General features: G+C 45.9%; 1 protein-coding gene across 1 annotated transcript in view; it reads right to left on the bottom strand.

The window, feature by feature from the left end:
* Window positions 1–23,792, bottom strand: part of LOC149438478 (IgGFc-binding protein-like) — a 63,707-nt gene that overhangs the window by 28,828 nt on the left and 11,087 nt on the right. The window contains exons 3-9 of the mRNA XM_089659816.1: window positions 16,279–17,508; window positions 11,881–12,227; window positions 11,207–11,780; window positions 8,158–8,756; window positions 5,800–6,367; window positions 3,019–3,614; window positions 1–24 (exon numbers count right to left, since the gene is read on the bottom strand). The exon at window positions 1–24 is cut by the window's left edge and continues 556 nt beyond it. Coding sequence (XP_089515942.1) covers window positions 1–24; window positions 3,019–3,614; window positions 5,800–6,367; window positions 8,158–8,756; window positions 11,207–11,780; window positions 11,881–12,227; window positions 16,279–17,508 — 3,938 coding nt within the window. The remainder of the gene's footprint in view (window positions 25–3,018; window positions 3,615–5,799; window positions 6,368–8,157; window positions 8,757–11,206; window positions 11,781–11,880; window positions 12,228–16,278; window positions 17,509–23,792) is intronic.

Genomic DNA, 23,792 nt, shown 5'->3' with positions numbered 1-23,792 from the left:
GATGTTATTGTAAACCCCGTTGATCTATAAGGAGAGATGATGTACGCATTAAAATCTGTTTTCAGTGGTAGACACAGGGGCGTATTTACAATTAAAACAAGACACTTGCCTAGGGCGGCACCTCCCCCCAGAAGAGGGGATGAAAGAAGGGACATGTACACCATGGGAACTAGGTGGGATCTGAGTGAGGTTGTGGGCTGCTTGATGGTCTATATAGAGCCTGGCTCTGGTAACTGGGGATGACCAGAGCTGTGAAGATGTGTCTCTCTATCACCAGGGGGGTGGAATGGAAGGCTCTCCCGGGTAGGGGGCTGTGATGTTTTTGGTCAGGGAAGGGGAGGTTGTGTTGGTCGGTGTCCGTGGGGGCAGCACAAAACCTAAATACACCACTGGGTAGACATAATTTTATAAAAGGTATATATTTCACTTTCAAATATATGGACACATTGGGGTTGATTTACTAAAACTGGAGAGTGCCCAGTCTGGTGGAGCTGTGCATGGGAGCCAATCAGGTTCTAACGTTCGCTTTTTTGGTTCAGCTTTGGCTTGGAAGCTGATTGGCTCCCATGCACAGCTGCACCAGACTGGGCACTCTCCAGTTTTAGTAAATCAACCCCATCATGTTAAATGATAAAACAACCTACAATCTTTTTTTAAATTGCCTGAACCTCTTGGTGCCCAAATATGTGGCCTCTCGATGGGTGGGTCTCAACGTCGACAGGCCGCATAGATGTGTACCGGATGTAAACAAACATGTGCCGAGAGCACGCGCCCTGTGCGGTCTTGGCACAGTTACCGGAGCCTATCAAAAAGTAGCGATCGGGAGCTTTCCGATCATATGACCACTGTAATAGTTACATTGTTAGTCTGGCTGAAAAAAGACAAAAGTCCATCCAGTTCAACCATTAATAAAAAAGATATAATCCTACACCCACAGTTGATCCAGAGGAAGGCAAAAAAAACCCAGCAAAGCACGATCCAATTTGCTCCTGCAGGGGAAAAAATTCCTTCCTGATCCCCCGAGAGGCAATTCCCTGGATCAGCTTTCCCTATAAATGTTATATTCAGTTATATTCTGTGTATCCAAGAAATAATCCAGGACTTTCCTACAGCAATCCACTGAGCTGGCCACAACCAACTCTTGAGGGAGTCTATTCCACATTCTCACAGCTCTTACTGTGAAGAAACCTTTTCGTGTTTGGAGATTAAATTTCTTTTCCTCCAGATGTAAAGAGCGCCCCCTTGTCCTCTGATGACCTCTACACCGAGTTCACTATACATGACCATAAACCTCGCATCCCGGCATCAGAAACCCATAAAGGGCCAGGAGGCTTAATGTGAACCAGCATCCGGCCTGTAAGCATTCAAGTAATTACATAATATTTGCAAGCCCTCACTGACCTCTGTAGCTGCAGATACTGCGGAGCAATGTATCCTCAAAATTCACAACAGAGGAACTGAAGCCACTCTCAGGAGCTCAGCTCCTCATCCTAGCAGAGACTCAGCATTGCAGCTCCCCCTGCTCCTTCTCTTACTAGTGACTCGGCAGCTCTGGTGTAAGGGAATTCCCGTGAGACGGCTGGTGAATAGACGTGCGCATGTACACAGAAATGCACGATCACGCACGTGCACGGTGAAGATTGGCGCCAGACGGACTATTTAAGAGGTGCCTCTGCCTGTGCTGAGTGCTGACTGGTCTTCAGCTGTTCCCTCTTTCCTGCTTGTTCCTGTGTGATTCCCTTGTTGCTGACCCGGCTTGTTCCTGACCTGACTCTGATTACTCTCCTGCTTGATACTGGTTCCTGACTTCGGCTCTGCTCCTGACATTGTCTTGTTTATGGTACCTCGCTGTCCACCCATTGATGACCCCGGCTATTCCTATGACGTTGCTCCTGTCTCCCATCCCAGCTTCCTGCCTTGTTCTGGTGCACACCTGGCGACCTACCATACCAGGTCTGCATATTACTACTGATCCTGAATCGGAGGTTCATCAGTCTCCCAAAGTCTCCAACTGCAAGAGCTGCAAACAACAACCACTGGCGCTCTTGTCCCCCTGGTCCCTAGACACCCTCTGTTCCACCTCCAGTGGGGTCAAGGCTAGTGACACAAGTGAGGCCAACCTCATCATTTCAGTCTCCAATCAGGTACGTGACATCTGGTCACCCTGCTCCCCCCAAACTGGATATCTCCAGAGCTCCAGGAAATTAATTGCCAAAGGGAAGCCAAGGGGACCAGGACAGAGGTGACCTAAAGATGATGCTTCAGGGGTGCAGCCCTCCTCAGATGGGGGAAATCAACCGCTAAAAAAAGAGTAGACATGTGGTGCACACACCTAATGCACTATCCAAGATTTATTCAAGGATATTAAAGACAAAAACATACTCACAGACGAAGCATGTATAAAAAGCTTTGACAGATGGCCACAACAGCGGGCAAGGTGTTCCAACTGTCAGTGCGGTCAGGAGGCTGATGCGTTTCGGGGACGAGTCCCTTTCCTCAGAGCTGCACCCTGCTTTCCCAAACCCAGATGTTACTAAGCGGCTTAGTTTACCCTGCACCCCCCTTCTAGCAATACCAGCTTAGTCCCCATACCAGTACTGAGCCAGCAACTCATCTGCCCCTAGGTGCAAGCAATTTTTTTGAGCAGCAATGTCAACTCATGTCATGAGTTGTCATTGCGTCTTGACCAGGGGCGGACTGACAACTCATGGGGCCCCTGAGCAATAGGGGATCATGGGGCCCCTGTGTCCTTGCCCAAACTCAAAAAAGCCTATGAAAAAGGTACCATTGGCATCTCATGGGCCATTTACTGACCCCGGGCCCTCGGGCAGTGCCCAAGTTTCCAAATGGTCAGTCCGCCCCTGGTCTTCACATGAGTTGCGACTTGACATGAGTTGAATGTCAAACTAAGGCTTTAGAACACAATCCACTTATTGGACGGACTGTAATAAACAGACTGTAACTGTTGATACCGTTTAGACAACTATTGCATGCACGAATATTATTACCGTCACTTACCAAAACTCGCCCTTGAACTTGATACGTGAGCATGATATTATACCCATAGACGTCAAAAGACACAAGTTTAGTAACGGCCACGAGCCCGTTGCCCCATTTCTCATTTTTCACATTGATGGCGAAGGGTACCAGATTGGCATTGTTTGTCACGGTCTTGGACAAGGTGTAGGTACAAGTGCCTTGGAAGTCGAATGCCCGGCCATCAAGTGACATGTAGTGGGGGTCGCCAGCTGCGGAGCACTGCGCCGAGCCTACCGGCTGGCATTTCTGGACTCCGTCGACCACTTTGCACTCTTCGTTGGGACCGCAAGTGAAAGTACTGCACTCTACAGCTCCGCTCTCTGTGCATACGCATTTTTGGTTGCAGAGGCCGCTGGGGAAAAATACTTCGCCCATCTTGTAGTATTTATCGTTGTAGTTGCAACCGCACTTGGAAATGGGAACGCAGTCTCCTCCGCTAAGGATAAAGTCATCGTTACACTGGCATCCTTCAGAACATACAGGGTTGCATCCCAATGGAGGGGAGAGAGAAAGACAAGTTGGAGCGCACCCTGATGGGCAGACTTCATAGTGGCTGTTCTTTGGACAAGTTGCACCTAGGATGAACAAAAGTGACAAAAATGGTTAGGTATACTGTAGGTATATATGTTACTAGTCTATAGCCAGATGTTTGTGGACATCTGACTATCAAATCTGTAAGAGATGGCTGGACATCCCATCCCATCAAAAATCAGTGGTGGTGAAAAACTGGATTGCTCAGAATTTTCTACATGCATATATAATGTTACATATATGCCATCTCCAAATATTCAGATTGAATTCAAAGAGGCCAAGCTATCAAATTAGTTGAGAGGTTAAAATGATTTTGTAAAAGGGTCCATGGCAGCATGAACTATGAAGGGTCTATAGCAGTTGAGGAACTTTGAAGGGTCTATAGCAGTTGAGGGACTATGAGGGGTCTATAGCAGTTGAGGAACTATGAAGGGTCTATAGCAGTTGAGGAACTATGAGGGGTCTAAAGCAGTTGAGGAACTATGAAGGGTCTATAGCAGTTGAGGAACTATGAGGGGTCTATAGCAGTTGAGGAACTATGAAGGGTCTACAGCAGTTGAGGAACTATGAAGGGTCTATAGCAGTTGAGGAACTATGAAGGGTCTACATCTTTGAGGAACTATGAAGGGTCTACAGCAGTTGAGGAACTATGAGGTGTCTAAAGCAGTTGAGGAACTATGAAGGGTCTATATCAGTTGAGGAACTATGAAGGGTCTATAGCAGTTGAGGAACTATGAAGGGTCTATAGCAGTTAAGTAACTATGAAGGGTCTATAGCTGTTGAGGAACTATAAAGGGTCTATAGCAGTTGAGGAACTATGAGGGGTCTATAGCAGTTGAGGAACTATGAAGGGTCTATAGCAGTTGAGGAACTATGAGGGGTCTATAGCAGTTGAGGAACTATGAAGGGTCTACGGCAGTTGAGTAACTATGAAGGGTCTATAGCAGTTGAGTAACTATGAAGGGTCTACATCTTTGAGGAACTATTAAGGGTCTACAGCAGTTAAGGAACTATGAGGTGTCTAAAGCAGTTGAGGAACTATGAAGGGTCTATATCAGTGGAGGAACTATGAAGGGTCTATAGCAGTTGAGGAACTATGAAGGGTCTATAGCAGTTGAGGAACTATGAAGGGTCTATAGCAGTTGAGGAACTATGAGGGGTCTATAGCAGTTGAGGAACTATGAGGGGTCTATAGCAGTTGAGGAACTATGAAGGGTCTATATCAGTTGAGGAACTATGAAGGGTCTATAGCAGTTAAGTAACTATGAAGGGTCTATAGCTGTTGAGGAACTATAAAGGGTCTATAGCAGTTGAGGAACTATGAGGGGTCTATAGCAGTTGAGGAACTATGAAGGGTCTATAGCAGTTGAGGAACTATGAGGGGTCTATAGCAGTTGAGGAACTATGAAGGGTCTACGGCAGTTGAGGAACTATGAAGGGTCTATAGCAGTTGAGTAACTATGAAGGGTCTACATCTTTGAGGAACTATTAAGGGTCTACAGCAGTTAAGGAACTATGAGGTGTCTAAAGCAGTTGAGGAACTATGAAGGGTCTATATCAGTGGAGGAACTATGAAGGGTCTATAGCAGTTGAGGAACTATGAAGGGTCTATAGCAGTTAAGTAACTATGAAGGGTCTATAGCAGTTGAGGAACTATGAAGGGTCTATAGCAGTTGAGGAACTATGAGGGGTCTATAGCAGTTGAGGAACTATGAGGGGTCTATAGCAGTTGAGGAACTATGAGGGGTCTATAGCAGTTGAGGAACTCTGAAGGGTCTATAGCAGTTGAGGGACTATGAGGGGTCTATAGCAGTTGAGGAACTATGAGGGGTCTATAGCAGTTGAGGAACTATGAAGGGATCTATAGCAGTCGAGGAACTATGAAGATGGGCTGTGTCTGTTGTGTATGTTTATACAGCAATTACACTCACAAGTAAGGTTTCCAGTATAGTTAGAGTTTGGTGATTTAATTTAGAGCAGTTGCACCATCCAAAAAAAAATGTCTGTCATTGGGCTCTACAGATAAGGACTTCAACATCGGATTGGCCAACCAATCTTTGCATATTTAGCCATCTTTAGGACCAAAAGGAGGATAACAGGAAAGTTACATATGATTACATTTTCCTTTCAACTCTTGAAGTTTCAATGAACTGGAAGGAGATATATAATTAATAAGCACTAAATATAAAATTTATATCCAGCTTTCAGAACACTTAGAGGTCAACTTACTGCAGAATGTGCTTGTTCTCCATGGATAGATGGTGATTCCAGCCTCTTGGCACTGTTTTACATAGCTGGCAATAATTTTGCAAATGACATCTGGTTTGTTTTCATAGAAGCAAGCGTCATACACACAGCTGTTGTAGTCGCCAACTGGGTCAATCTTGGCATGACATTCACGGAAAGGCCCGCTCTTATCTTTGAGTATTCCGCATCCCTGCTTGTTGTTAGTATGGAACAGTTCCATTTGGGCTAACTTGCTACATTGACCTTTGTCCTCCTCATAGCAACCTGGGACATTCTGCACCTTCCAGCTATTTCCGAAGTTGAGTGGCTTGGTGGCCAGTTGGTTGTTTTTCATTGTCAGGTCATTGTCCCTCTTGCCGTCAAAGTTACCGCAAAGACCACACACAGCTCCGGCATAACTGCTTGGAACAGTGACATAGACAGAGGTTTCCCAGTTGTAGGACACACGGATACCAAAGCTGGTTTGGACGACAGCAGAAGAGCCTTGTTTGTAGACAGAGAGCTTGCCGTTGTCAACAATGAACGGCAGGTTGGTTAAAATTCCGTTAACCTGTAGAAAAGTAACAGTGAACTGTATAAAACTGATAGATCGCAATAATTGTCCGTTAGAGAAAACATAGAGACTATTTTAGGTTAAGCTGAAAGCCTAGCAGATACAAAATGATCCATCTATTCAAGGCCATTGATTACATTTAAAAAAAAAAAATTAAACATACAACCAAAACTGAATACACAGCCCAATGGAGAAGTCCTCAATCCTGTCTTCAGATCATCCTCCTGGAAACCAGCCAGTCGGGGTCCTATTATTTTGCACAGTGCTGTCAGTTTAACAGCACTGTACGGAGCCCTGACCTCAACCTTAACGGACACCACTGGGATGAAATAGAATGCCAACTGAGTCAGGTCTTCTCAACTAACCTTGGTACCTGACCTTACCAATGGCCACAAAAGCTCTTCAAACCACAAAGGGGGCAACTCCATATAAGTGGCCATGGTTTTGGAAGAAATATCCAATAATCTCATATCAATATGATGGTCAGGGGTTCTTTGAGCCTTTGACCATAGGGTATATTTGAAGAGTGGAGGCTATTCAAACCACAAAGGAGGCAACTCCATATAAGTGGTCATGGTTTTGGAAGAAATATCCATCAATCTTATATCAGTATGATGGTCAGGGGTTCTTTGAGCCTTTGACCATAGAGTATATTCGAAGAGTGGAGGCTATTCAAACCACAAAGGAGGCAACTCCATATACATGGCCATGGTTTTGGAAGAAGTATCCAATAATCTCATATCAATATGATGGTCAGGGGTTCTTTGAGCCTTTGACCATAGGGTATATTCAAAGAGTGGGGGATCTTCAAACCACAAAGGGGGCAACTCCATATAAGTGGCCATGGTTTTGGAAGAAATATCCAATAATCTCATATCATTATGATGGTCAGGGGTTCTTTGAGCCTTTGACCATAGAGTATATTCGAAGAGTGGAGGCTATTCAAACCACAAAGGAGGCAACTCCATATAAGTGGCCATGGTTTTGGAAGACATGTCCAATAACCTCCTATCATTATGATGGTCAGGGGTTCTTTGAGCCTTTGACCATAGAGTATATTCAAAGAGTGGAGGCTATTCAAACCACAAAGGAGGCAACTCCATATAAGTGTCCATGGTTTTGGAAGACATGTCCAATAACCTCCTATTGGTATGATGGTCAGGGGTTCTTTGAGCCCTTGACCATAGAGTATATTCAAAGAGTGGAAGCTATTCAAACCACGAAGGAGGCAACTCCATATAAGTGTCCATGGTTTTGGCAGAAATATCCAACAACCTCCTACTGGTATGATGGTCAGGGGTCAGTATTTCAAATATATGGCAATATATTTGGGAAGAATATTTTTAAAATATATTTAAAATATATTTTTTCTTCCGTGTGGGTTCTACATGCCTTCACAAACTTACTTCATGAGAGTTGCCAATTTGCCTTGATCGTGCAAGAAATGTTTTATTGCTACACTTAGATGGTGCCCTCTGCTGTGTGTGTTTTTAGGCCTTGATTCATAGATTTCTTCCATGTTTCTTGAGGAGCTGCATCTTGCAAAAAGGAATCTTACTACAGTCAGCCACTCTGATAAAGACTGGTTTATTGGACTCAAGGTTATGCACACCTTATGTTTCTACTCTGCTGTACTGAGGTTACCGATACACTACTTGCTCCACAAAGGCATTTCTTTTGATGTTGATGATTTGGACAGTCTGGAGAAGTGGTTAGTCGGACCTCTTGGGAAATTCATTGGGGGCTATGAAACCCTGCTCTAGAAATGTATAAATCTGAAGGCTCACCATAATCTTGTTCTTGTACCGTCTTTGGATGGAAATATCAAAATCGCACAACTTGACTTGCACCATGGAGGTAAAGGACACGACTTTGCTGCCCCGGAATTCATTCCCAACGTTGACCTGGAAATCCACCAAATCCTCCGACTGCTTGCAAAGTCCTGCAAACTGGTAGATGCATGTGCCCTGGAAGTTGAACCTCAATCCGTCAAAGCTGGTGTAGTGGGGGTCTCCAGAGGCGGAGCAAGTGCCGTACGAGAGAGGGTAGCAATTCTGGATGCCGTTCACCACTGAACAGCTCTCGGAAGGCTTGCAGCGGGTGGCTTTGCACTCGACTTTCACGGTGGCGGGGTTGCAGGTGCACTGCTGCTCGCACTTTTTGTCCCCCCAGAATTTCTCGTTGGGAGCGTACAGCTTTCCTTGGTAGACACAACCACACTTGGCTTTGGAGACGCACTTCCCTTCGTCGAGCAAGTAGCCCTCCTTACACTGGCAAGATTCCACACAGGAATCAGTACACACGGATGGAGTGGCGTCATCGTTACATGTGGCCGGGCACGCCTTGGAGCATAGTTTGTATTCGCTGTTTGCAGGACATTGCATGGCTGTGGGGGGAACATTGGATTGATTAATATATACTCACGTCATTAATTCCACCCCTACATTGCTTTATGTATTGGGGGAGATATTTTAAATCAGGCATCTCCAAACTTTCTAAACAAGGGGCCAGTTTACCGTCCTGCAGAATTTCGAGGGGTCGGAATGTGGCAGTGGGAGTTTACAATGTATTGAATTGGGAAGGGAGTAGTGCCCCGTCATTGGTGTCAGTGGGAGGAACAGTGCCCCATCATTGGTGTCAGTGGGAGGAACAGTGCCCCATCATTGGTGTCAGTGGGGGGAACCGTGCCCCATCATTGGTCTAAGTGGGAAGAATAGTGCCCAGTCATTGCTATCGGTGAGAGGAATGGTGCCCCAACCTTGGTGTCAGTGGGAGGAACAGTAAACCATCCTTGATGTTAGTGGGAAGAATAATACCCCATCCTTGGTATCGGTGAGAGAAATGGTGCCCTACATCAGTAGTGTCAGTGGAAGGAATTGTGCCCCAATGTTGCAGTCAGCGGGAAGAATAGTGCCCCATCATTGGTGTCAGTGGGAGGAACAGTGCCCCATCATTGGTGTCAGTGGGAGGAACAGTGCCCCATCATTGGTGTCAGTGGGAGGAATAGTGCCCCATCATTGGTGTCAGTAGGAGGAATAGTGCCCCATCCTTAGTGTCAGTGGGGGGAATAGTGTCCCATCATTGGTGTCAGTGGGAGGAACAGTGCCCCATCATCGGTGTCAGTGGGAGGAATAGTGTCCCATCATCGGTGTCAGTGGGAGGAATAGTGCCCCATCACTGGTGTCAGTGGGAGGAACAGTGCCCCATCATCGGTGTCAGTGGGAGGAATAGTGTCCCATCATTGGTGTCAGTGGGAGGAATAGTGCCCCATCACTGGTGTCAGTGGGAGGAATAGTGCCTCCTCATTGGTATCAGTGGGAGGAATAGTGCCCCATCATTGGTGTCAGTGGGAGGAATAGTGCCCCATCATTGGTATCAGTGGGAGGAACTGTGCCCCATCATTGGTGTCCGTGGGAGGAATAGTGCCCCGTCATTGGTATCAGTGGGAGGAATAGCGCCCCATCATTGGTGTCAGTGGGAGGAACAGTGCCCCATCCTTGGTGTCAGTGGGAGTAATAGTGCCTTATCATTGGTGTCAGTGGGAGGAACAGTGCCCCAACATTGGTGTCATTGGGAGGAATAGTGCCACATTGTTGGTGTCAGTGGGAGAAATAGTGCCACATTGTTGGTGTCAGTGGGAGAAAAAGTGCCCCATCATTGGTGTCAGTGGGAGTAATAGTGCCTTATCATTGGTGTCAGTGGGAGGAACAGTGCCCCAACATTGGTGTCATTAGGAGGAATAGTGCCACATTGTTGGTGTCAGTGGGAGAAATAGTGCCACATTGTTGGTGTCAGTGGGAGAAAAAGTGCCCCAAGGGTCAGATAAAACCAAGTAAAGCGTCACCTCTGAACAAGTGTCCGGACTTGAAGTGGTTAATCAATAAAATTAATTGATTTTTTAGTATTTAGAAATATGTTTGGACTTTTTCATTTACATAGCAAAAAAATTACAAATCCCAGCGGTGAATAAATACCAACAAAATAAAGTTTTATCTGTCTCAAAAAAATACAAAAAAAATCATATGGGGTTAATCAATAAAATTAATTGATTTTCAGGCAGCACAGTGGCTAAATGGTTAGCACTTCCCCCTGGCAGCACCAGGGTCGTTGGTTCAAATCCAAACCACGGCACCACCTGCCTGGAGTTTGCATGTTCTCCCTGTGCCTGCGTGGGTTTCCTCCGGGTACTCCGGTTTCCTCCCACATTCCAAAGACATGCTGGTAGGTGAATTGGCTCCTGTCTAAATTGGCCCTAGTATGTGTATGTATGAATGGGAGTTAGGGATCTTAGATTGTACGCCCCTTGAGGGTTAGGGACCTTAGATTGTACGCCCCTTGAGGGTTAGGGACCTTAGATTGTACGCCCCTTGAGGGTTAGGGACCTTAGATTGTACGCCCCTTGAGGGTTAGGGACCTTAGATTGTACGCCCCTTGAGGGTTAGGGACCTTAGATTGTACACCCCTTGAGGGTTAGGGACCTTAGATTGCATGCCCCTTGAGGGTTAGGGACCTTAGACTGTACGCCCCTTGAGGGTTAGGGACCTTAGATTGTACACTCCTTGAGGGTTAGGGACCTTAGATTGTACGCCCCTTGAGGGTTAGGGACCTTAGATTGTACGCCCCTTGAGGGTTAGGGACTGATGTGAATGTACAAAGTATATGTAAAGCGCGGCGTAAATTGATGGCTCTATATAAGTACCTGAAATAAATAATAAATACATTTAGAAATAAAAAGACTAGTTGAACAAAACTATTCTGCTTCAGCCTGTATTGTGCACAAGAGGGGTCGTTGGTCTGCAAAAAAAAAAGGACTTTGCCAAAATTGCTTTTACTTACGGCAACCAGCCAGGGTTCTCCACTCTCCGATTTCGACCTTTCCTCTCTGGCAAGCTTCTGCATAGGTCGTCAGACTTTGGCACAGGATCTGCTTGGAACCAGCATTCATGCACAGATCATACACACAGTTATCTATATATGGTTTTGGATCTATGACCGAGTTGCATTTAAGGAAGGGACCGTTAAGAACTTTAGAGAGCAGGCCGCAGCTTTGTTCCCCTGAATAGGTTTGTTGAGTTTCGAGAGGGCAGGTCTTGCATTCCCCATTGCAGTTGTGCCAGCAGAATCTGTCCCCATCCTCCACTTTCCAGCTCTTTCCGAAATCAGCTAGTTTAGTTACTTTAACACCGTCTGGTGTCACCAGATCGTCTGAAGGGTTCCCGTTGTAGTTTCCGCACATGCCGCAGACGCTTCCGAAGAAGCTACTGGAGACGTACACTTTCAGTATAGCTTTCCAGTCGTAGTATACCCTCAAGGAAAAGTCGGTTTCGACAACGACTGAGCTCCCTGACTGGTAGAGCTTGACTTTTCCTTCATTCAGACTGATGGGCAAACGTTGACGTTGATTATTCACCTAAAGATAAGTGAAATGAGAAATAAGGGAGATGCCGTCTAAACGTCGCGCTGAAAGTTAGATGTACCCAACTTTCCAAGTCAATCAAGCTTCAACTTACCCTCACAAACCCATTTTCATATCTCACTATAGATATGGCCTGCTCATACACCTGTATGTTGACGTAACTGACATAGGCAACGCGAGTGTTGCCTCGGTTTTCATTCTTGGCTTCGATGTTGAACGTTGGAAGGCTGCTGTCGCCATTGCAGGTCTTGGCGATGGTGTAAGTGCAGGTTCCTTGGAAGTCGAAGAAGTGTCCATCAAAGGTGCGATAATGGGGGTCACCAACGGCATGGCAGAAGGCTTCTGAATCTGGGGTGCATACTGGCTTCCCGTTGACCATTTGGCATTTTTCCTTAGCTCTGCATTTTACGGTGCTGCAAGTTGGAGTTGACTCTACGTAACCTTTATAGAGATCAAACCGATAATAATGAGTGATAATATGATAAGATATAAAGTGACACGTTAAAAAAATTGTTGCCCGTTTGTCTAGACCAGTTAACTTTGCAATTCAGAAGAAAATTGAGGTTTCAGATATTTTTTTCAATCATCTTGTCAATTGTCATGTACTTACCAATTATTATCTTCAAGAAATGACCTTTCTGAAATAGTTTTTGATAGATTAGGGAAGTGTTAGGGCCTGATATTGTTTTTATTTCTGCCGATGACTTTCTGTCCTGGTGACACCTGAAACCACCCCATTTCTTGAACGGGTGTTGCAAGGACAGGAGGTGAGGAAAGTCAAAGGCAGTCATGGCCAAAAAAAAACCAGAACAAAGATATGAACTCTTGTCAATTGTCATGTAATTACCAATTAATACCTTCAAGAAATGACCTTCCCCAAATTGTTTTTGATAGATTGGGGAAGTGTTAGGGCCTGATATTGTTTTTATTTCTGCCAATGACTTTCTGTCCTGGTGACACCTGAAGCCACCCCATTTCCTGAACGGGTGTTGCAAGGACAGGAGGTGAGGAAAGTCAAAGACAGTCATAGCCAAAAAAAAACGGAACAAAGATATTAACTCTTGTCAATTGTCATGTAATTACCAATTATTATCTTCAAGAAATTACCTTGACAAATTTTATTTTAGATAGATTAGGGAAGTGTTAGGGGCCTGATATTGTTTTAATTTCTGCCGATGACTTTCTGTCCTGGTGACACCTGAAGCCACCCCATTTCTTGAACGGGTGTTGCAAGGACAGGAGTTGAGGAAAGTCAAAGGCAGTCATAGCCAAAAAAAACCAGAACCAGAAGATATTAACTCTGAAAATGACCTTTCCGAAATTGTTTTTGCTAGATTAGGGAAGTGTTAGGGCCTGATATTGTTTTTAGTGCTGCCTATGACTTTCTGTCCTGGTGACACCTGAAGCCACCCCATTTCTTGAACAAGTGTTGCAAGGACAGGAGGTGAGGAAAGTCAAAGGCAGTCATACCCAAAAAAAACAGAACAAAGATATTAACTCTTGTCAATTGTCATGTAATTACCAATTATTATCTTCAAGAAATGACCTTTCCAAAATTGTTTTTGATAGATTGGGGAAGTGTTAGGGCCTTTTATTTTTTTTTATTGCTGCCTATGACTTTCTGTCCTGGTGACACCTGAAGCCACCCCATTTCCTGAACGGGTGTTGCAAGGACAGGAGATGAGGAAAGTCAAAGGCAGCCTTAGCCAAAAAAAAAACGGATCAAAGATATTAACTTTTGTCAATAGTCATGTAATTACCAATTATTATCTTCAAGAAATTACCTTGCCAATTTTTTTTTTAGATAGATTGGGGAAGTGTTAGGGGCAGGGGCGGACTGACCATTTAGAAACTCGAGCACTGCCCGAGGGCCCGGGGTCAGTAGGGGGCCCTATGAGATGCCCCTGGTACCTTTTTCATAGGCTTTTTTGAGTTTGGGCAAGGACACAGGGGTCCCATGATCCCCTATTGCCCGGGGGCCCCATGAGTTGTCAGTCTGCCCCTGGTTAGGATCTTTTATTTTTTTTTATTGCTGCCTATGCTTTTCTGTCCTGGTGACACCTGAAGCCACCCCATTTCTTCAACAGGTGTTGCAAGGACAGCAGGTGAGGAAAGTCAAAGGCAGTCATAGCCAAATAAAAAACCAGAACCAGAAGATATTAACTCTGGAAAATCATGCTGGGGAAAGACATCACTGCCTCTACATCTCCTGTTGGTCTTCTGTTTGCCTGAGAAGTGACCCACCATCAGTAAAAAAGACATTTTGATATATCATCCGAGTAAGAGATGAGGGAAAATCCTACAGTATGGACACATGTTCCCATCCCAACTCTCCATGATGGAATGTCCATACAGTTTGGAAAGTTTTCGGCTCATTTTCTGTTGCATCATCAGGATAGGAAGTGAAGGGACTAAAAAAGTAAAGGGAAATACAAAAATTCTGAGTTGTCATCAGAGCAACAGATGTGGGAAAACACTCCAGCGGGGACACCTATTTCTATGACAAAAACCCTCCAGGATCGGAATTTGATTCTCTTTGAAGAGATTTCCTCTTACTTCCTGTTGCATCAGGAAATGAAGAAAAATTTCTCCAGTAGGAAAAAGGAAGCAAAATTTAACCATGTGATGGGAGTCACTTTGGGTGGGGGGCCCATGGAACACAGCTCACTTTGGAGAGGTGGGGAGACCCCTGTCTCAGCTCCCCATATCCCTCTTATGTATAAATCACCCTGTGCCTGTTAGGGGTACAGGGTGATCTGTCCTAATATTGGGGTGGGGGGTTGTTGATTGTTTGGTGCCATGTGGTTGCATCCCATTGTTCTATTGTGTGTCTTGCTTGGGAGAAAACTATTATGGGATGTATGTGTTTGTGTGTATTGGCTTGGTGGGGGGTGTTTCCAGCAGCCCTCTCTCCTGATGGGACTGTCTGCTGGTGTGTCTCTTGTTACTGGATGTGGATTGCCCTGCCCTGTGTCATTATGCAGGGAGGGGGGTTGTTCCCTTGAATGTATATATCTTGTATCTGTGTTAAAATAAAGTAGTCTATTTCCTGGTTTTACTTCAAGACTGGTGTCGTCTAGTCTTGTATGGTCAGCTGTGGTGTCTGTGGTCGGTGTTCGGACAGGGAAGCGGGAGTCTAATGGAAATACCCAAGTTCAGTTGGGGTCCGGTTCCGTTATAAACCAGATAAGGTTTTAACCCTTTATCTTAACCTCTTGACACCAACATAACGCATATGTGCAGTGGCAAAGAGATTGGGCTTTAATGCCTATATGCCGCACATGTGAATATATGGGAGGTAGAGCTTTCTGTGCTGAGAGCACTCTCCCAGCACACTGACCAAGCTTTTGGTCCAAGCGCCAGCAGGACTGATGGGGAAATTTCAATTTCCTTATTAATATTGGCTCACAATATCTAAGAATGAATCCTAAGCATGGTTATCTTAGTTGACTTCATACCAAAGGAATGTCAGGAATGTGCTATCTTCCTTAAAAGGCAATACTGCTACCATTGGCCTAATGCTACCCACTAGTCCTGTATTTTCCACGGCCAAAATTTGTAATGGGGAGTTCTGTCCCAGGGCCACTTAAATGCATGTGCCTGGTTTTGATCAACTGTGCCACGCCGCAAAGACGGGGGACTCCGTGGGAAAAAGGCATCTATAGCTAAGTATTCTTGTTACATTTTCTACATTGTTCTCTGTATCTGACATTGTTTCACCCCTTGGCGCCGGCACCTCCTGGCCCTTTAAGGGTTTCAGAAGCCGGGAGGCGGGCGGGATTTTAGGGTCATGTGACCGCCGTGATCGGGAAAGTTTCCGAATAAAAGAGGAGATCGGGACCTTTCCGTGAGTACCGGACATGTATGCTGGGAGCGCTCTAAGCACATATGTTTTTCTTAATTGCACGCAAAGGTGCGGCCGCTTGGCGTCTAGGCCCAGACGCCGGGAGGCCGCACATTTGTGTACAGCCGGTGTGAAGAGGTTAATCAAATGTTATACCTATAAGTGTTTGTGTGATCTCCCTTTGCACATAGACCAGCTCCTGATCAAGTGACCACCAATCAAAGTGGTCGTGGGATCGGCCAGTCCTTCCCACCTTCCCCCCGGCACATAGATCCTGTTAAAGGCACTCCAGGGCTGAGCGGGAAGGAGGGAAGCTGCTCAGATGCAGTTTCCCCACAGCATGGGTGCAACGCAATGGACTTGTTTTTGTACGGGTTACCAGCACTTTCCAGTAGGCTTTTATCAGACTTGGGGTTTTGATATGCTTTCCGAAAACACACCAAAATTCTCACGTGCTGCACCTTCAGAAAACGCACCCCCGTGGCCAACCCTTACGAAAACCGAGCACACATTGACCACATGTGTGAAATCACCCTTAACGAATATTGTATTTTAAGCCTGACAAATTCGTTGTGATTTCTCTTTGGAATTTGATACCATCGCATGAAGCATCATGACTGGTTTTACGGGAAGCAATCTGAAACTCACCACTTGTGCAGATTGCTGGGGAGCCATAAGCATTCATCTTCGTAAAGCCGATGGAAAACAGCATGAATGGCGACGAGTTCTCGGTGAGTTGGAAGCTGTAACCTTTGCCTAAGCTTTGCATTGCCCATGAATAGTCTGTGCCAGGGATGTTGAACCAACTCAGGGTTTGAGCAGGGCTTTTGTTGACGGTCACTCTAAAGATGTCCGCAGTCTTGGCCACTATGGTGCCGTAGTTATCAAACTCTTGTTGACCGTAGATGTAGTAGGAAGAGCAATAAGCACTGATTGGTGGGATATTCATTAGGAGGGGATCATTCTGGTTTAGGAACCTATCTTGCCAGCCAGTGCAAAAATAAATAACTTGAATCCCAGCGCTCGAGGTAAGGTAGATAGCTTTGTTGACTGGCACTTCTAACTGAACTACCTGCCCAGCATTCAGGTTTTGGCTTGATTTTGCTGACTCTACTTGGTAGTCGATCTTTGTGTTGTCAGAGGAAGCCACCACAAACACAATATCACTCTTGGTCTGGAGAGCTATTGGAGGTATAATGAAGCTGGAACCCCAGCAAGGTACCGGCATGAGCTGTTCATAGACATGGTTGCACTTTGTGTTCTTCCAGGTGCACGTATGTCCGCTCAAAACTGCAACAGGTTTCTGAGACACAATTCTGGTTCCAGACAGGTTTTCACTACTAAGAAGCTGGAGGACACTATAAGGTTCTAGAACGACACTGAGCTTGCTGCCAGCTGGGTAGCGCCTCTCTTGATAGGTGACACCTCCTTTGAGGTAGATATCAACACTGGTGGATTCCTGGTTGCTGATCACAGAAAGTTGCTTATATCCATCACTAGGCCCGTCCAAGGGTGTCACCGCATAGTAGTCCGTGCCGAGAGATTGCACAGGGTACACAATGGTGGTGTCAGCGCTCTGGAGCTTGTAATTCATGGCCAGGACTGAGATATCTTTATCAGACTTGATGCCGATAACATTGCATGACATACTGACTCCAGGCAACTCGGCACTGGCTGGGACTTGGACCGTGGCCGTGGTTCCTTGGTAAACCGTCAGGACTTCTTTGAAACTGGATTTGTTCATCCATACGGTTACAATAGTGGGGGAGGAATAGGCGGTAATGAACAACTGGAAGTTGGCTTTGCTGTAGGAGAGCTGATAGTTCTGCATGAAGGCCGTGACAAACTCCTTGCCCAGTGGAGCAGCCAAGCAAGATCCTGAAAACAGAACACAGAGCATTGGAGTTACTTATAGTAGTTAATTTGCAACATATACTTACCAAGTGTTGGATGTGTGGACCTCAGTTTTTGAGGGCCAAGTCAGGCTCCCTTGATGAGAACGTTTGGCAACATCTTAGTTGTATCAACCCCCACTGCACTGAAAGAGTACAGAAATGAGGACTCATGGACAGAGGAGGTCTTCAACTAAAAGAAGAAGCATCAGCACAAGGGACACATCCTACTGTCATGTACTTCCACTCCAGTTGTCAGGGCTCTGTCCTCAGCAGAGGTGTTAGGAGACCTGGTACCCCTGCCAGTACCTTGCATGGCCATAGAAGTTTACTTCAGCTCAAATTTGGTGCCAAACGGCCTTTATAAGGAAGCCCTGCACTACTCTCAGGTGCTGGTTGATCTCTGGCTCCCTAGTACCTTCGTTCCCTTGCTATCCTGACTTGCCATTTCCTGTTAACGACTCGGCTTGCTCCTGGATCTGTCTGCTCTGTTTAACCCCGACCTAACCCCGGCTTGTCTAATGGATCTTCTCTCCTGCTCTCTGTGTATGACCTCAGGTATCCCTTTTGACTACATCTGCTCCGATCCCCACCTGGCACTCGACATTGGCTCGAACTGGTTATCCTGTTATCCTCTGTTCTCTGGAAGACCTGCATACCTCGCACAGGCGCCCCCTGCCTGCAGACCCCATCTCAGCGCATCAGCCGTGCTCCTGGGTGGACCACCAAACAAGCACTCCCACAGGCGACCTGTGCTACTCTGGGCCTGACTCCTGCTGTCCCACCTTCAGGGGAGTCTGGAACTTAGCCGCAAGGGAAGCCCTCTCTCCATTGGCCTCTGTCACCAGGTACGTGATACCAGTGCTCTATGCTGCCATAGATAAATAAACTCTTGCTAGGAAAAAAGAGTGCATGTGTCTGTCCTAAGGGAGCACATCCAACCAGTTGACTTGGTGGTGCACAGGACAGAGTGGTCAAGCTCTGCTGCCTATTTGACTGCACAGTCCAATGTAAATACACTACACAACTGCTATACCAGGATAGTCGAGGTAAAATGGAGAATATTGGTGTGATATCTGATCAAGGTGTCCTTTTATCATGCAGTGGTAAATGACCGGTGCTCAGTTCTCCAGCATTCTCAGAGGAGAGAGTTCTCCTCTGAAGGCCTTTTTATGAAGCTGTGTAGACCAAGTCAAACACCGTATACTAAGCAGCGTAAATTACCACTGCTTCGTTTGCGGTTCCCCAGATTCTCCACCTCTGGGCTGGAGAATCTGGAGGGAGAACACAGATTTCCAGTGAAGGGCTGACATCGCTCCTTCATACATTGGCCATCTGTGTGCTGAGATGATCAGCGGAGAACATGTTCTCCGCTGATCATCTGTTTCCTAAACCACTAATGATCGAAGATCAGCAACGATCCTCAGGATGCTCGGTTTCAATATTTGGACACCCAAATGTTTATTTCAGTGATATTAACCCAGCTTTGAATTACTCAAAGGCTTCCTGTATCATTGCTGGAATTCTATGAGACCTTTGTACCATAGACATTGCAAAGCCAAAAGCCGCGTTTCACTACTCTGATATGACGATACACCTGATCATCGCACCTAGATGTGCTTGTTGGTCATGCCAAAACCATGGCCATTAATTAGGAGTTGCCCCACCTCCCAGTGGCTGAAACACTTCCCTTCTTCTGTGAAGGCTTGCCACAAGATTTTGGAGTCTCTGTGGGAATTTGGGCAAATTCAGCCAAAAGAGCATTTGTGAGGTCAGGTAGTGATGGTGGACTAGAAGACTTGGCTTGCACCTTACATTCCAACTCATTTCAAAATAGTTCAGAGGTCAGGGCTCTATGGAGGACACTCGAGTTCCTCACACAAAAATGGCCAAACTATGTCTTTATGCAGCTGGTCCAAACTCATCAAACCATGTCTCTACTGAGCTGGTCCAAACTGGTCCAAACTGGACAAACCATATCTTTAAAGTGTTACTAAACCCAGGATCCTGCATTCACTATATCTGGTCTCCCTTGACCCCGCATTCTCTATATCCGCTCTCAATGGACCCCGCATTCACTATATCCGTTCTCCCTGGACCCCGAATTCACTATATCCGCTCTCCCCGGACCCCGCATTCACCATATCCACTCTCCTCGGACCCCGCATTCACTATATCCGCTCTCCCCAGACCCCGCATTCACTATATCCGCTCTCCCTGGACCCCGCATTCACTATATCCGCTCTCTCCGGACCCCGCATTCACTATATCCGCTCTCCCCGAACCCCGCATTCACTATATCCGGTCTCCCCGGAACCCACATTCACTATATCCGCTCTGCCCGGACCCCGTATTCACTATATCCGCTCTCCCCAGACCCCGCATTCACTATATCTGCTCTCCCCGGACCCCGCATTCACTATATCCGCTCTCCCCGGACCCTGCATTCACTATATCCGCTCTCCCCGGACCCCGCATTCACTATATCCGCTCTCCCCGGACCCCGCATTCACTATATCCGCTCTCCCCGGACCCCGCATTCACTATATCTGCTCTCCCCGGACCCCGCATTCACTATATCCGGTCTCCCTGGACCCCGCATTCACTATATCCACTCTCCCCGGACCCCGCATTCACTATATCCGCTCTCCCCAGACCCCGCATTCACTATATCCTCTCTCCCCGGACCCCGCATTCACTATATCCGCTCTCCCAGGACCCCGCATTCACTATATCCGCTCTCTCCGGACCCCGCATTCACTATATCCGCTCTCTCCGGACCCTGCATTCACTATATCCGCTCTCCCCGGACCCCGCATTCACTATATCCGCTCTCCCCGGACCCCGCATTCACTATATCCGCTCTCCCCGGACCCCGCATTCACTATATCTGGTCTCCCACAGTACACAGAACATGGAAATGCAATGATTTTAGTAAATATAAACTGCTAAATTCCTTTTCTCATCAGCTGTATATGGCAGTCTTGTGACTTCTATAAGTGTCCAGCCCACCACTAGCTAAAGCTTGTAGGAGGAGTTTTCTTTCTGCTGAAGGAGGATGCAGAACCCCTGACCTCTGGACAGTGCTGATTGGCAATGTGCTAATCTCATGCACTCTCCCAAGAAAAAAAACCTCTCTAGCAATACACACCAAACTGACCATGTGCAGAAGGTTCAGTCTGTATGAGGTGGTCATTGCAACAGTTGGTGGGACAGAGAAGACAGGATCAAACAGCCTTTTTACACAATGCATCCTCTAACATCCATTAGCTCCGTGATGTCGTCATGGGGGAGTGGAAGAGGAAGAGGAGTGGAAGGCAACCTGTGAAGCTCTGGTGACCTCCATGCCCAAGAGGGTTAAGGCAGTGCTGGAAAACAATGGCGGCCACACAAAATATTGACACTTTGGGCCCAATCTGGACCTTGTCACTTAGGGGTGGACTCGCTTTTGTTGGAGGCTGAGGCTCAGTGCTGCATCTGCTGCTACTAGAGCGATCCTCGTTGTCTTACAGGTCCTGAGCCAAGCGGTTGCTCTGCTACATAGAGGAGGTCACTCCCCTGGCATGGGTGCCATACCCGAGCAGGGGCAGACTGACCATTCTGGCGCTAGGGCACTGCCCGAGGTCAGTAGGAGGCCCCATGAGATGCCCCTGGTACCTTTCATAGGCTTTTTTGGGTGTGGTTCGAATGTGGGCGAGGACACAGGGGCCCCACGATCCCCTATTGCTCGGGCACCCCATGAGTTGCCAGTCCGCCCATGTGCCCGAGAGAGCTTTGCATCTTCTCAATGATGGGATGAGGTGGGGGGGTGGGGTTATCACACCGCTACCTCTACCTTGTCCAATCAGTGATTAAGTTATTTTCTTCAGAAAAATTAAAAGTCGTTTTCCGAATGGTGCCGACCAGGAAACCCCCTTTAGATATTATGCAGCAGGGCAGCTTCCACAGGGGCCGGCTACATACCGAAAAAAAACAACACAAAAAACAAAAAAAACACTCACATACCTAGAATTTATCTTTAATAAAAGAAGAGTAAAAAGAAAGAATGTTGCTTTATTCAGCTGATAAGCCCATTGGAGCCCATTGGTTGGTTAATCTCATGGCTCCCGTCCAGGACTCACATTGCACCCCTCCCGTGGAACCCGTTCTTTGTTTTCTATACAATGTCACAGAATGTTGTGCAACTTGTCCGCAGTGTATTTTAATCGAGAATTCGAGAGAAGTATAAGTTTTCTTTACTGATAGCTGCGCTCACCAAGGAAGACAAACAACCCAGGCCAAGCCCCTGGGTTGTGGTTGGAGGAAAGGTTAATTGCACAAAAAACTATGATTCGTATAACTCGCTATCTGTTTGGCCGAAGTGATTCCCTTTTTATAGATCACCCCACATGGAAGAAAAATATATGTGAAATACATTCATCCTTAAATATATCGACATATTTGAAATGCTACAATTTTGGCCTTATGCTATATATTTCAATATATCCGCTCCGTATCCACCACCCCCCTCTGCCAATCACTCTCTGCCAATCTCTCCACTGGCCTCCACTCAGTGTCCTCCATCCCTCTCTGCCAATCCCTCCACTGGCTCCCACTCAGTGTCCTCCATCCCCCTCTGCCAATCCGTCCACTGACTCCTACTCCGTGTCCTCCATCCCCCTCTGCCAATCACTCTCTGCCAATCTCTCCACTGGCCTCCACTCAGTGTCCTCCATCCCCCTCTGCCAATCCCTCCACTGGCTCCCACTCAGTTTCCTCCACCCCTCTCTGCCAATCCCTCCACTAGCCTCCACTCAGTGTCCTCCACCCCTCTCTGCCAATCCCTCCACTGGCCTCCGCTCAGTGTCCTCCACCCCTCTCTGCCAATCCCTCCACTGGCCTCCACTCAGTGTCCTCCACCCCTCCCTGCCAATCCCTCCACTGGCCTCCATCCCTCTCTGCCAATCCCCCCACTGGCCTCCACTCAGTGTCCTCCACCCCTCTCTGCCAATCCCTCCACTGGCTCCCAGTTGCCCAACAGATAAAATTCAAAATGCTAACACTGACTTATAAAGCTGTTCATAACAATGCCCCAAGTTACATCACTGACCTGATATCCATCTACCACCCAAAACGTATTCTCTGCTCCTCACAAGACCTCCTACTCTCCAGCTCCCTGGTCTCCTCCTCCCATGCCCGCCTCCAGGACTTCTCCAGGGCTTCCCCCATTCTCTGGAACTCCCTACCCCAATCCATCAGACTGTCACTTACCCTCCTCACCTTTAGGCACACCCTGAAAACCCATCTCTTCAGGGAAGCCTACCCCGCCCTCAGCTAATTACTGAACTCCTCCACTCTTCCTACCACTCCATCCCCCACAGCTATTTCCTCCTGTGCCACCATCCCCTCCCTCCTAGATTGTAAGCTCCAAGGAGCAGGGCCCTCGAACCCCTCGTGTATCGCATTGTATTGTTACTGAACTGTCTCATGTATTGTCTCCCATTATATTGTACTGCGCTGAACGAACTGTTGGCGCTATATAAATACTGTATAATAATATATATATTTATATATATATATACACACACATATATATATATATATATATATATATATATATATGTATATATAAAATAAATAAATAAATATATATATATATATATACTATATACTGCATGTTGAAATGTGTTTTTATTACAAAATATATGAAAAAATATGTTTAAAAATACATTTATGTATATATATATATATATATATATTTATTGATATATAATTTGAAATATATTGAATACAGCCAAAATTGTAGTGTTTCAAATATTTGTTGATGTATTTGGGAAGAAAATATTCTATATATATTTTTTTTTTTATATACTGCATGTTGAAATGTATATATATATATATATATATTGAATACGTCCAAAACACAATATATTTTGAAATATATTGAATATGGCCAAAATTTTGTAGCATTTCAAATATATGTCAATGTATTTGGGAAGAAAATATTCTTCCCAAATATATAGACATATATTTGAAATGCTACAAAATTTTGGCCATATTCAATATATTTCAAAATATTTTTAAATATATTTTTTTTATGTTAAAAAAAAAATCTGTAGAATATATGTTAAAAAATATATTTTTAAAAATGTTTTTCATATATTTTGTAATATATAAGAAAACGCATTTCAACATGCAGTGTATATATATACAGTGAAGGAAATGCGTATTTGCTCCCCTGCTGATGCTGAATGTTCGCCCCTCACACAGAAATGATCGGTCTAACAATGG

The sequence above is a fragment of the Staurois parvus genome, unplaced genomic scaffold, assembly GCF_062004578.1.
Source record: "Staurois parvus isolate SC_StPar_1 unplaced genomic scaffold, SC_StPar_1.0 ptg001191l, whole genome shotgun sequence".
In the NCBI taxonomy this organism is placed as follows: Eukaryota; Metazoa; Chordata; class Amphibia; order Anura; family Ranidae; genus Staurois; species Staurois parvus.
This window is presented reverse-complemented; position numbering and strand designations above follow the sequence as displayed.